This window comes from Physeter macrocephalus, chromosome 14 (genome assembly GCF_002837175.3).
Source record: "Physeter macrocephalus isolate SW-GA chromosome 14, ASM283717v5, whole genome shotgun sequence".
Lineage (NCBI taxonomy): Eukaryota > Metazoa > Chordata > Mammalia > Artiodactyla > Physeteridae > Physeter > Physeter macrocephalus.
The window spans coordinates 103,183,607-103,199,091 of record NC_041227.1 but is presented as its reverse complement, the minus strand read 5'-3'; the positions used below and the strand labels follow the sequence as shown (position 1 = coordinate 103,199,091).

Here is a 15,485-nt window from a genome sequence, read left to right as displayed (position 1 = left end):
TATTTATTTTTGGCTGCGTTGGGTCTTCATTGCTGCATGTGGGCTTTCTCTAGTTGCGGCGAGCGGGCTTCTCATTGTGGTGGCTTCTCTTGTTGTGGAGCACGGGCTCTAGGCGCACGGGCTTCAGTAGCTGTGGCACGTGGGCTCAGTAGTTGTGGTGCATGGGCTCTAGAGCACAGGCTCAGTAGTTGTGGCACACGGGCTTAGCTGCTCCGCGGCATGTGGGATCTTCCCGGACAAGGGCTTGAACCTATGTCCCCTGCATTGGCAGGTGGATTCTTAACCACTGCACCACCAGGGAAGTCCCTAGCTTTAAGAATTTTCAACAGGCAGAGGATTCTGGAAAGACTGCCACAATGGCAGCATAGTTTTTTACAACTCTCTAAATCCAAACATAAAACAAAACAAAACAACTGAACAACAAAACCAAAAGCTCACAAACAACATTTACAACAAAATTAAATGACAGTTTGTCTCCACAACCCCCAAAACACAAGCAGGTAAAGACATACCAATTATAACCACAAAGACCTGCATGATATCAACAGTGTGGGAGAAAGGAGAGAGAAGCAATGGGACATCTAATGGACCAGAAAGAAGGAAAACCACAAAATGGACAAAAGTTAGTCACTGAAAAGCATCACAAGCCACATATGACAGCTGAAACTGAAGAGGTGCTCAGTATAATACCAACTGAGTATAAGGGGACCTAATATAAAAAAGTCTGAAAACTAAATGCAGTCTAGTCACTCTAAACTCTTAATAACGAATGTGTAGGGCCTTTTAGCACAGGTTCAAAGACTGCAAAAGAAATGCTAGGAGGAAAATAAAAGATAAACAGCACAGAAATAATACAAACACAGGAAGGAAAAGGTCCAGATGAGAAGTGGAGAAGAACGAGGAAATCTCTCAAAAAGCAAGGCACCAGATTTCTGATTGTTATCACACTGGCTGGCTATCCACATGCAAAAGAATGAAGTTGGACCCCTACATCATAAACAAATTAACTCAAAATAGATCAAAGATCTAAATGTAAGTCCTAAAACTATAAAACCTTAGAAGAAAACATAGGGGAAAAGCCCCATGACATTGGAGTTGGTAAGGATTTCCTGGATATGAAACCAAAAGCAAAAACAGACAAACTGGACAACAACAAAATTAAGAACTTCTGTGCATCAAAGGACACAATGAACAGAGTAAAAAGAAACCTTACAGAATAGGAGAAAATACATGTAAATTAGGTATCTAATAAGGGGGTCAATATCCAGAATACATAAACTCCTACAACTCAGTAAAAAACTTGATTAAAAAATGGGCAAAGGACTTGAATACACATTTCTCTAAACAGGATATACAAATGGCCATGAATAAGCACATGAAAAGATGCTCAACAACATTAATCATTAGGAAGTGCAAATCAAAACCACAATGAATTACCTCACACCCATCAGGATGGCTACTATCAAAGAAACAGAAAACAAAAAGTATTGACAAAGATATGGAAAAATTGGAACCCTTGTGCATTGTTAGTGGGAATGTAAAATGGTGCAACCATTGTAGATAACAATATGGTTCCTCAAAAAACTAAAAACAGAATTACCGTATGATCCAGCAATAGTATTTCTGGGCATATATCTGAAAGAATCAAAAGCAGGATATTGAAGAGATATTTGCACACCCATGTTCACAGCAGCATTAGTTCACAGCAGCATTAGTCACTATAGCCAACAGGTAGAAACAACCCAAGTGTCCAGTGACAGATGAACGAATAAACAAAATGTGGTATATACATACAATGGAATATTATTCAGCCTTTAAAAGGAAGGAAATTCTGACACATGCTACAAAGTGAAGAACCTTAAAAACATGCTAAATAAAAGAAGCCAGTAACAAGAAGATGTTACTGTGTTACAATTCCACATATATGAAGTATCTAGAATAGTCAAATTCATAGAGAAAGTAGAATGGTGGTTGCCAGGGGCTGAGGAGAGGGGGAAATGGGGAATTACTGTTTAACAGGCAGAGAGCTTCAGTTTTTCAAGTGGAAAGAGTTCTGGAAGTTGGTTACAAAACAATGTAAATATACTTAACAATACTAAATGTACACTTAGAAATGATTAAGATGGTAAATTTTATGTTATGCATCACTTACCAAAATTTAAAAAAGAGAAAATAAAGAGCAGAATAACATCCCTACAGACAATGAAAGCACCCTAGAAAAACATACTCAAAGATCAAAATTGTAACCTATTTCAAAACAACCTAACAGACACTAAGAAAATAATATGATGGCCCACAGGAAGAAAAGAAAAAATAAGAAAATAATATGATATGAAAGAATAACACAAATCAGTATTAGAAAAACTCAGAAATCAGGTAATAGGACTAAGGAAAGAGAAATAAAAGGAAAAGTTATTTAAGAAATAAAGACTGAACTAAAAGGAACACAAGAGCAAATAAGCACAACAGTTTATATCTTTCAAAAAATAAGTGAACAAAAGAAAATTTTAAAAATTAAAAAGAAATGAAGAAAAAGCTGAGAAGATCAGAGAAAGTGGTAAATATTGAAGACAGGCAAGGAAGATGCAAAATGAAGATAATACAAGTCCCAAGAGAGAAAACCAAAGATAGAAACAAAGTAAATATTTAAAACTATAATTCAGGAAACGTTTTCTTTAAAAAGAAAAAGTCTAAAACTACATATTGAAAGAGCCCAGCATGTAACTAAGAATACTGACCAAGAACAACCAAAACATATAGTGGTACATTACTGGACTTCAGAAGAATTAGATTATTTGGGCATCTAGACAATATTAGCCAATGCCTTTTAAGGATCAGTTTATCATCAGACTTTACCAAAAGAAAATGGAATTGAATATTTAAGATACCCAGTGAAAGAAAACATGAGCCAAGGATTTTGCATCCAGCAATACTGGCTTTAGCTCATAAAGGATACATACTATTTTCAACACAAAAATTCAGGAAATATTGCTTCCATTAGCCTTTCCAGTAGAATTTACTAGAGAACAAGCTTTGAACACCCTAACTGTTGTCCCGACATGGCATAGTGAAATGTGGAGAGTATATTTCCAAATAAAATTTTAAACATTTCTCAGTAATCAAATCGATGATAGAATGAGTTCCCCTTCTGAGATTTTTGTGTTTGTAAGGTGAAATGAAGCAAATAAGTGATTGATTATGAGATTATAATTCTATCATTTCCTATGGCTTCAAAAAGTAGGATTCCTAGAATAGAAGAAAGGAGATACAGGTGTAATGTAAAGAGATTATGTTTAAAAAACTCTATAATCCTTAATTTGAATTGTAAACATGAGCATTAACTCAGGAGTTATTTTATCTCTAAAAAATACATACATACATGTGACACCCCGATATTCTACAATTATATAGCAATTTTAAAGTGTCCATAAATATTTTTTCTCTATTAAGATCGCTGGAGTTTTTCCACTTCAATTTTAAGCACGCTCCTACCCAGTTTTTCTCAAAGTATGGTCTTTGGGCTAAAAACAAACAAATAAAACTTCTAAAATGTATAACACCAAGAATGAACTAGGACTTTGGGTGATAATGTGTCAATGTAAATTCATCAAGTGCAAAAAATGTACCACTCTGGCACAGGGCATGTTGATAGTGGCGGAGGCTGTGCATGTGGGGGGGGGGCAGAGGGTGCGAATAGAGGTCTCTGTACTTTCCACTCAATTTTGCTGTTAACCTAAAACTGCTCTAAAAAATAAAGTCTATTAGATAAATCTTTAAATACATACATATTAACCCCTCCCCCTTCCCAAACCCCCCACATACATTTGCCTATGTAATTCCCTAGTTCTGTTCATGAAGAAAGCCTAGAAACAGTGACTAACCTGGTAGAAATGAGCCCCCTTAATGCCCAGTTTGGTCTTGAAATACAATTTCCCCACTAAAAGAAATCAGGGCTTTTTGGATAAAATGACCAATTTCAGGTACAGAGTAGAAATGTACAAGACGAGACTAGAACATGTTGCCACGGAAGAGGACAAGAAAGCTAACTACTGGAGTCACTACTAGACTATTAGGGTCAGAGCAAAGTGACACAGAAGCCAACTTAAAGAGACTAAATATGTATAAATCCATGAGTTCATAATGATATTTTTTAAAAAACCTAGTTAATTACTTTCAGAGAATAAGGAAAATCACTAAATAACAGGAAAGAATCTTGCCTATTCTATATGAACTGTAATACTGGATACTGTAATACAATAGGTAAAGATAAGCATCTCTTTATAAAAGCATTATACGTAATAAGCAAAAAAGAAACAAAATGAGAATCACTATTCTGCAACTTCCAGTGAATTAACAGATGTAGGCAATGTGCATCAATGACAAAAAGATATGCAACTAGATATGATGTGATAAAAGCACACACTACTGCTTATATTCTTGCCATAGGAATTGACTATGCATCTCATCATACCACCGGGTCCAGCTGCCAACATGCAGCAAATCGGCAGGTCAAAGAAACATACTGGAATGCAGCATGAGTATGCAGTCAGCACACATGTGTTTTTGATGACCATCTGTAAATGTATTTTTTAAATGATTTTTAAAATAAGAATTTTAAACATTTCTTCTAAATGTCAGTGAAATAAGATTCAGTAATATGCCAGTGTTTACATTGTTTATATTTAACTCATTATTTTCACAGATTTAGCAACATACCCTATAAAGAAACATAAAATTATTACTTTAATTCCTTTCTCCACTAAAAAAGTGAACCAGTGTACTATAGTACCCTGAAAGAAAGACCTTGGTTTCAAAATTTATTAGAAATAATGAAAAACTTACTGGGTAAACTTTTAACCTCCAACAAAGTCCTGAAACTTGAAGAGGTGGACTGTAAACAGGATCTGCTCTCTGGCGCAAAGTACTAAAGTAAAAGAAAACCAACAGAATCCCAAGATCAAAACTGTTGTGAAATAGCAAACAGGCAAAAACAAAACCCAACCACTTTATTTATGTTACTTATTTGAAGTCCTGGACCAGTAAATGAAGGTGACTAAAAGAAGTCAAGATTCCACTGTATAAATTTATATATACTAACATTCTGAAATAAAAGAAACTTTAATGATACAGAAATATTCAGCAGTATCTGTTAAGTTTCAGGTTAAAAAAAAAAAACCTCAAAATTTTGTCATTTAAGGGAAAAGAAAAATATAACTAAGTGCCTTGAATCTAATTACCACTTCAACAAGTAGTCTTCCACCGTTAAAGGAAAAAAAAACAAAGTTTCTTCCTCACATCCCCGCAGTATAATTACCCTTTTTTAATATGGAAAAAAAATGTGGGGTAATCCTCGGTTTATATTTTAGCCACAAAATTATCCCATAAGAAAAAAACAAATTAAATGGGGAGTGGTACAAATTCTCAGTTCGGCCTTAGTTTGATGGTTATCACCTCTTGGGATTTTCTCTTCCCAAGGCAAGACCTTTTATATTCTTCATTCCCCACTTCCATGCTGCCCTTTAAGACAAGTCCCTTAGGACCTTTGTGTTTTAATATCTTGGCTTCTAATCTTAGAGAAAAAGCAGTAAAAGCTAACAAACTTAGCATGCAAGTTACAAAGCTTACAAATTTCTTACAATAATACCCTCTCATCCACAATTTCTTACTTTGCACTGAAATAAATGGACTTCTTCCCACCACTCTTATTTCTGAGGATGGGTAGCAGGGTCATTGATCTCTATCATCCCATTGACCTTACCTTACTAGCAAAGGCTAAGTAGACCCTCTTCTTTAAAAAAAAAAAAAAAAAAAAAAAAAGTTCCATTCTCCACCCTAGAGGAGCAATCCATCTAGAAGATATAAAACAATCCAGACAAATGACCTCTATTTATCTAACACAAAACTTGTTTCTTCTAAGACTACACACTGAGTGACAAAGTTCATTAGGTCTGTATGCTACCCAGGAACGACACCTACCTGGCTCTTACTTACGTACACACACAAACAAACACTAAAGTCAAAAACTCTTACCTGAAATTCTCTAAAACAAAAGTAGCTGAATCATAAGATGGTACCAATTCACTAAAAAGAAACAAAAGAGAAAAAAAATTATTTGGCTTATACAAGTTTAACATTTCATTTAATTAAGAAACAAAGTCAGACTTCCCTGATGGTGCAGTGGTTAAGAATCTGCCTCCCAATGCAGGAGACACAGGTTCTATCCCTGGTCGGGGAAGATCCCACATACCAGGGAGCAACTAAGCCCATGCGACACAACTACTGAAGCCCGTGTGCCCTAGAGCCTGCGCAGCAACTACTGAGCCCACGCGCCGCAACTAATGAAGCCCGCGCGCTGCAACTACTGAAGCCCGTGTGCTGCAACTACTGAAGCCCGCACTCCTAGAGCCCGTGCTCTGCAACGAGAAGCCCGCATACCACAACGAAGAGTAGCCCCCACTTGCCACAACTAGAGAAAGCCCGCACTCAGCAATGAAGACCCAAGGCAGCCCCCCAAAATAAATAAATCTTAATTTAAAAAAAAAAAGAAACAAAGTCAAGTCTCTCAGTAACATCTTGAAAATTTTATTAAACTAAAATAAGGCCTTAAGAAATATTTTTAAAACTTTATTAAACAACATTAAATCAAATAAATTCATAAAACCATCAAAAGCTGACATCAAAGGTTTGCAATTAAATTGGAGACTCAACAAATACTTTATAAAATAGCTTTTTTAAAAAAAGGCAATATATGATTAAGTATTAAAATAAGTATAAGAGATATTTTTAAAGTAATATGGAAATAGGAAAAGAAAGATATTAGGTGCTTAGGCTGGACATCTGAAATAGAAAACATATAAACTTTTAAAAAATCAAAAGAAACAACAAAAGGATAAAATATTACAATAAATCCCCAAACTTCCTTCTTCGGAACAAATTATGAGGAATATTGACAGACCCTAAATACTTTGAGACTATTTACTAGCAAATAAATCTATACAACTTTATAGGATAAGAATACATAATTACATAGGGGTGAAGCAGGATAAGCACATTAACAGTTTCATGGCAAGGCAAGATTACCTAGGGAACTTTAGTTCTACACAGTCTTCTCCAAAGAGAACTAAACTACATCCACAGAACTAAACTACATCTTCAAAGAGAACTAAACTACACCCACAGCATGCTAATAGTCTCTAGCACTGTCATTAGAACACCTCAAAAGTCAGAGATAGTAAAATATTTATGATAAAGATACTATCATACATAGTATTGTAATACAGTATAATATATTTAATATATAAAATCATACATTTACCAAAAAGATAAACTGCAAGCCTTTCACCACATATTCAGATATATTTTCTAAAGTTCAATTCATGAAAATGTGTTATTGCCAAAATAAGATATAAAATGCATCTAAAGCATTTTCACACTGTGATAGTACCTGAAGAAATTAGTGGTTTGCCAGTAAAAATATAGTATACATTATTAAAAATAAATCAGTCTTATTTTATGGTTAAGTATATGTAGCTAAACAGCTCACATCTTTTTCACAAGTAGATGTGGTTTGCCTTGCAACTATTAACTGTATAGCTATTATCCAATTGTCAAGCACCCCTAACCATAGCCCTAGGCAGTAGTTACCTTTTCTCACATTCCTCATTCCTAGATCCTTTTGTCTGGTTAATCCTTACTATTCCTTCAGATAACAAATTAGAAGTCACATACCTTTGGAGGTCTGCTCTAACTTCTCCCCATGATATGCTCTCTTAGCACTCAATATACACAAAACTCCAATTACGAGGACCAATGCAATTAATGCCTGGGAAGCCCTCCTGGAACCAAAAGCCTAATCAGAGCTCCAAGGAATCTCTCCAGGATAGACTTCAAATTTGGTCAAGTTAAAATATGCTTTTGGCTATAATTTTGTGCAACTTGCAATTGCACAAACGTTGTTCGCTTCTCCCACTAAACATCTCTCCCACTAAACAACAAAATGTCTACAGACATTATGCAGGCAATCCCCAGTTGCCTGCTGATCTTCATACTGTTTCTTCCACCATGTCCTTAATATCCAGTGTGATATATTTCCTTTGTTGTTATAGTTGTTTTTGTTCTAAGACCAGACTATCGTTGTCATATTTTTAATCGGCTCTTGAGGGCCAAAGAGCTCACCAAGACACAAAATAAACAGAAGACGAAGAGGACATGTTTAACTTAGAACAGTGAGATAGCTTACAAGTTAAAGCATACAGTTCGCTAAAGCTTACTAACCAAGAGGGTACAGTATGGCTCTCACTTGCTGAGAATAAATGTTAACATTCAGAGCACAGAAAACAATTATCAATCCTACTATGACATACTCCTACATATGTATAATTTTTTAGCCAAAACTTTTCAGACACAAATAACATTATAATGTATTAGTGCTATGGGGAAGCATTAAAACAGGATACATATACTTCCCCTATCACCAGTCATCACATTTTATTTTATTACTGCTTCAATCACCTATCTTTTTCACTAAATCATAATATGAGGAAACAAGAACTCTCTATTGTGCTCTCTACTTGTACCTGGCACATGCCTGGAACATAGCTGGCATTCAAATATTCACTGAATGAATGTATATTTACAAATATTTGCTGGAAAATTCTTGTAATTTGGTAGAAGTATTTACTCAAAATTTCTTTTGCATTCTTTACATATATACACAAAGCCACAACGACTGCTAAGCCATCTAATTCTATCAATTCTACCATCCTTAAGTATTTATTAACATCTCCACATTATGCTCACTTGTTCAGAGGTTATCTATAATCATACTGGTGTTACCACTCTGTGCCTGCCAATAAGGCACAGCTTTATGTTCTCAAACTTTTCTTTATTTCTATACCTCTTCTACTCTGGTCTTTATGATGACTGGATTCATCTCACGATGGTGTCAGTGAAGCTTCATGGAATATGGAGAGGCTAGCCTCAAAACATCTCTAGCCCAGTATTCTGAAAAATACTGATCTGCAAATCTTTAGACCAGAGACTTCATCATGACTTAATGAATGAACAGAAGAAAAATAGGATAAGTATCCATTGTTTCCTTGAGAAAACAGACTGGTCAGCTACATAAAAACTGGTTTTCCATCCCAACTTGACCATTCTCCCAGAAACTAAAACTCTTTATGGACTGAGAACTGTACTTTTCTGCTATTTAAGTCCTCCCTGAGAGACTTAAATGTCCCAACAATACAGCCCTTCAAATTCTGGTTGAGATGATTTCTCTGCTGACTTCCAAATATAGCAGCTCTTATCACATCCCCATATTTTTGTTCATGTATACATATCCTATTCTCATCTGTCTAATGAAATTCTAAGTATCTTTCAAGGTCTTCCACAATTCCTTTGTAGGCTATGAAGTCATCTTGACCACAGCAGTCTACCCTGACTTCTCAGAATTTCTGATGTAACTAAGTAACAAATATTCAATTTTAATATACAATTCTCTACCATTTCATGTGGAATATATATCCAGTAAGATTACTTCCTCTTCCATGTCTCCTATGCAGCACTTACAATAGTGCTGAGCATACAGATGACCTTTAATAAATAACATTACTTTGTTTAATGACCTTTTATTCGCCATTGTGGCTCTATCACAAATCATTAACTGATGGAATATAAGGTAATCAGTTCCATGATCTCAAAGCTTAGAAACAATCACCGCTGCTTTGCACATCTAAACTTTGGTCTGTAACTTAATGTCCATAAATGCTACCCTTTCTTTTTTTTTTATGTATGTATGTATGTATGTATGTATGTATGTATGTATGTATTTATGGCTGCGTTGGGTCTTTGTTACTTCACGCAGGCTTTCTCTAGTTGCCGCAAGCGGGGGCTACTCTTCGTTGCGGTGCACGGGCTTCTCATTGCAGTGGCTTCTGTTGTTGTGGAGCATGGGCTCTAGGTGCACGGGCTTCAGTAGTTGTGGCTCCCAGGCTCAGTAGTTGTGGCGCACAGGCTTAGTTGTTCCGTGGCACGTGGGATCTTCCCAGACCAGGGCTCAAACCCGTGTCTCCTGCACTGGCAGGCGGATTCTTAACCACTGTGCCACCAGGGAAGCCCCTAGCCTTTCTTATTTGGCCCCCTTTTCTTTGCTGATCAATGAATCAACAGATGGAACACCTGCTTCCTCTATACTGCAAATCATAAACTAAGTTTCTAATAAAATTTACAGTTAAGTTATAAGGCAAGTTTTCCAGTAAGACAGTAAGGTTTACTAGAGAGGGAGAGGGCCCTAAGGTGACCTTTTCCCAGGGAAATCTCCTTAATTATCAGACTTTTATTTATTTATTTTTGGTGGTTTTTTCTTTATTGATGTGCCTCCTACCTCCCCCATCCCAACCCCAGTTTCATTCCCTTCCATCTATACCTAAAAAAGGTAGTGAAAGGAAGGTATTATTGGGGTTCTGAGTCCCTTGGGCAATTAGAGAGGAAAAAGAAATCAAAATAGGGACCTTCCCTGGTGGCACAGTGGTTAAGAATCCGCCTGCCAATGCTGGGGACATGACTCGAGCCCTGGTCTGGGAAGATACCACATGCTGTGGAGCAACTAAGCCCGTGCACCACAACTACTGAGCCTGCGTTCTAGAGCCCATGAGCCACGACTACTGAGCCCACGTACCATGACGACTGAAGCCCGCACACCTAGAGTCCAAGCTCCACAAGAGAAGTTACCACAATGAGAAGCCCACGCACTGCAATGAAGAGTAGTCCCCGCTCGCCGCAATTCAAGAAAGCCCGCACGCAGCGAGGAAGACCCAACACAGCCAAAAAAAATAAATAAGATAAGTAAATAAATAAATTTTTTAAAAAAAGAAATCAAAACAATCACTGGATGTGACAGACACTGACACTCAAGAAGTCAAGCAGAGGGACTTCCTTGGTGGTCCAGTGGCTAAGACTCCTCGCTCCCAATGCAGGGTGTCCAGGTTTGTTCCCTGGTCAGGGAACTAGACCCCCACATGCCGCAACTGAAGATCCCACATGCCACGACGAAGATCCCACGTGCGGCAACTAAGACCTGGCGCAGTCAAATAAATAAATAAATATATATTTTTAAAAAACAAGTCAAGCAGAGTTGCCTGCCTGATAACCTGTTGCAAGTAGTATCAGTATAGGAGTTTACCTCTATCAATGGTACCCAAACTTTACTGCAGAGTTACTTGAGGTGCTCAAGATTCATTTTCTAGATACTATCTCCAAAGACTGTCAGGGAATAGGCCTGAGAATTTTCATTTTGGAACAACACTCCTGCTGGCTCTGATACAGGAGATCCATGTACCCTATTTTGAATTGTAAAACCCTTATCTTCATATTTGGTATTTATATCAAAACTCGTTTCATTCCACTGGTGACGGATAGAGTAATTCAGAAAAGGTATCTTCAAAACTGAAATGGCTGACCACACTATCAAAGAGGCAGCCTTGGAATATTCATGAATATCCTTAGTTGACTCAAATCTATTTAACAAGAGCAAATACTCAGCCCTTGTATTAATATTCAGTGCTTGAATAAAATATAAATATTGTATTTGGTTTGTTAATTCACAAAGAAATGAAGACTTACCTTATTGGTCAGGGAGAACAACCTGAGTTCTAGTTGTCAGCAATAGCTTTCTTTTGAAACAAGTATATGCATTTGCACATAAACTTCAAAAGAAAATAAAGTAAAAAAAATGTGTCGCACCTGGTAAAGTCTGGTGGAACAGGAGTGGTAACAAAGGATGCCATGGGCTTTCGATGAACTTGCTGAAACATCATGAGGATCTCTGAGCTCTTAGATATCAACTCACTCTTACTACAAGATCGCAACTGTTGGAGGAAAAGAACTGTCTGAATTAAAAAATTAGTATGCACTGGCACCCCCAAAATCCTTAATAAAGAAGGAAAATGGAAATTATTCTGGTTATATACTGAAAAAACTGAAATAAAGAAAAATATTGGGTTGGCTAAGTTTCATTCGGTTTTTTCTATAAGATGGCTGTAGTAGCACTTAGCTGTATTTAACTTCATTCAAAACAGTTTTGTTAGATTGTATGTGACAGCTGTCATATCAGGGTGCATTTAAAGAAACACTTCTCAAAATTGGTGAATTTTTGTGTAGCCATTTTAATACTGAAGATGGAAGAAAAAAGCAACATTTTTGGCATATTATGCTTTATTATTTCAAGAAAGGTAAAAACGCAACCAAAATGAAAAAAAAGATTTGTGCAGCATATGGAGAAGGTGCTGTGACTGATTGAACATGTCAAAAGTGGTTTGCAAAGTTTCGTGCTAGAGATTTCTCGCTGGACAATGCTCTACGGTCGGGTAGACGAGTTGAAGTTGATAGCGGTCAAATCGAGACATTAATTGAGAACAATCGACGTTATACCATGCAGGAGATAGCCAACATACTCTAAATATCCAAATCAAGTGTTGAAAATCCTTTGCACCAGCTTGGTTATGTTCATTGCTTTGATGTTTGGGTTCCACATAAGTTAAGTGAAAAGAACCTTCTTGACCATATTTCCACATGCGATTCTCTACTCAAACATAATGAAAACATTTGGTTTTTAAAACAAGTTATGACAGGCGATGAAAAGTGGATACTGTACAATAATGTGGAACAGAACAGATCATGGGGCAAGCGAAATGAACCACCACCAACCACACCAAAGGCCGGTCTTCATTCAAAGAAAGTGATGTTGTGTATATGGTGGGACTGGCAGGGAGTCCTCTATTATGAGCTCCTTCCGGAAAACCAAACAATTAATTCCAACAAGTACTGCTCCCAATCAGACCAAATGAAAGCAGCACTCGACAAAAAGCATCAACAGAAAACGCATAATCTTCCATCAGGACAACGCAAGTCCAAGTGTTTCTTTGATGACTAGGCAAAAACTGTTACAGCTTGGCTGGGATGTTCTGATTCATCTGCTGTATTCAACAGACACTGCACCTTCAGATTTCCATGTATTTAGGTCTTTACAAAATTCTTTTAACGGAAAAAATTTCAATTCCCTGGAAAACTGCAAAAGGTACCTGGAACAGTTCTTTGCTCAAAAAGGTAAAAAGTTTTCAGAAGACGGAATTATGAAGTTGTCTGAAAAATCACAGAAGGTAGTGGAACAAAAGGGTGAATACGTTGTTCAATAAAGTTCTAGGTGAAAATGAAAAATGTATCTTTTATTTTTATTTAAAAACCGAAGGCACTTTTTGGCCAACACAATAGCTTCTTTCAAAGTGGGTTTGAAAGTTAAGAATCTATAAAGAATCCAGGTTTATTAATTTCCATTATAACAGTAAAGTTATTGAGTAAATGTATTTGATTTTAATGTATTTTTCTCTCCTTGTATATTAGCATAAATCCAATTCTAAGCAACTACAAATGTATTTTAGACTGGTACAGTGAAGCCATTATGTATATAAATGAACAAACCCCTAAAAGCCAACGACCTTCAAACAAGAATTTCTCAAATTGCACTCCAGGGAACAGAGAAATATTACAACCTAACACACAGAAAAAAGTCTTAACCTCTATCAATCTAGGAAACATTAAGTTATACCAAAGGTAAAAAGTGAGAAATCCAACTTTAGCAAAATAAGCATGGTAGTTAAAAGACTACTGATTTTGTACCCAAGACAACCAGTTTGAAGTCCTAGTCCTGCCACACACCAATTATGTGGCTCAGAGTCTGTTAATGTGTAAAACTGGAATAATATCTACCGCTGCTTGCTTTGCTGGTTTGTTAGATCAAGCATGAAGCTGTATGTGAGACAGCTTTGTGAACTGCTATGGGCTGAATTGTGTCCCCACCCCAAACTCATTTGTTGCAGTCCCAACCACCAGTACCTCACAGTGTAACTATATTTGGAGATAAACCCTTCAGAGGACAAAACGAGAAGGCAGCCATCTGCAAGCCGGAGAGAGAGGTCTCAGGGAAAACCAAACTGCCAATACCTTGATCTTGGACTACCAGCCTCCAGAACACTGAGAAAATAAATTTCTGTTGTTTAAGCCTCTTAGTCTGTGGTGTTTTGTTATGGAAGCAATAACAAACTAATACACTATCAAGTGCCATAAAAATGATATTCATAAAACCCACTACAAGTGGGTTTACATCTTTTAAAAGATAGTTGCTTAAAGCTCACCAAGAATAATGATATAACATAACTGGTATCATATGATAAATACCAAAATTTATAGCTTTCATTCAAATATTTATTGAATGCATACTATGTGTATCCCTCCTTGACCTTATTTCCTCCAAAGGTAGACTTTTAAATAGATACCTTTAATAAAGTTAAGGTAGCTCCTTTTACTCTTAGTTTGCTGAATAATCTGGCCATGAATGAGGATCAAATATAATTGAATGTTATTTTTAAAATTAATATTACTCTATTCATTTCTACTTAAATGTTCATGTGGTTTTGCCCTTTAAACTCTTGAGTTACAATCAAGAGATTTTTTCTGAAAATGAAACATTCCTTTCATTCCTTTGAATTAACCCTACCAAGTCTTGCTTTCTTGTTTTGTTTTAGTAAGTATCCTACTAATTTTGATTTGTCAGTATTTTAAGATTATGGTATTTATGTTTATAATAGAATTGGGCTTTAATTTCATTTTCTTATAGTGTTCTTATACTGACTGGTTATTAACATTACATCAATCTCAAAGACTGAGATGTTAGCTTTGGTACAGTTTGCATTCTTTAAGGAAAAAAAAGTGCTTATGAGAGATAACAGATATTTAAAGATCTGGTAAAAATTTTCCATTAGTTTGGATCTGATGTTTTTTGATGACTTTTGACTATATACTTCCAATATAATTTATGTAATGTTTCTTAGTTTAAATTATAGTCTTTCTTAAGTCATTTTTGGTAATTACAATTTCCTGGAAAATTATCTTCTTCATGTAGATTCTACCTGAATAAAGTTGCTCATTTTTGTAAAGCACATAGAATAGTGCCTGGTATATAGTAAATGCTATACCCATACTTACTTTTTAAAATATGTTTATTATTTAAATTTCTACTATATCTGTAGTCATGTCCCATTTTTCTTCCCAATATACTGTCGGACATTTTCTTCATTTTTCTCAATCAACCGTTTTTTTTTTTTTTTTTGCGGTACGCGGGCCTCTCACTGCTGTGGCCTCTCCCATTGCGGAGCACAGGCTCCAGATGCGCAGGCTCAGCGGCCATGGCTCACGGGCCTAGCTGCTCCGCGGTATGTGGGATCCTTCCGGACCGGGGCACGAACCCGTGTCCCCTGCATCGGCAGGCGCACTCTCAACCACTGCGCCACCAGGGAAGCCCTAGAGTATCTTCTATTAAATTAATTTATTCAAAGATCCAATACTGGGTATGTTGATCCTCTCAACTATTTCATGGCACTCTCTTGTTATTTCATCACTACCTCTGTGATTTCCTTCCATTTTATGCTTCT

General features: G+C 36.4%; 1 protein-coding gene across 10 annotated transcripts in view; it reads right to left on the bottom strand.

Annotated features, from left to right (window-relative positions):
- The window catches only part of TRIM37 (tripartite motif containing 37), a 121,112-nt gene that overhangs the window by 78,517 nt on the left and 27,110 nt on the right, over nucleotides 1-15,485 (bottom strand). For all 10 annotated transcript variants that reach the window (XM_055090824.1, XM_055090827.1, XM_024127926.3 and 7 more), the window contains exons 9-11: nucleotides 11,743-11,867; nucleotides 6,031-6,081; nucleotides 4,843-4,924 (exon numbers count right to left, since the gene is read on the bottom strand). In XM_055090824.1, the coding sequence (XP_054946799.1) occupies nucleotides 4,843-4,924; nucleotides 6,031-6,081; nucleotides 11,743-11,867 (258 nt within the window). The remainder of the gene's footprint in view (nucleotides 1-4,842; nucleotides 4,925-6,030; nucleotides 6,082-11,742; nucleotides 11,868-15,485) is intronic.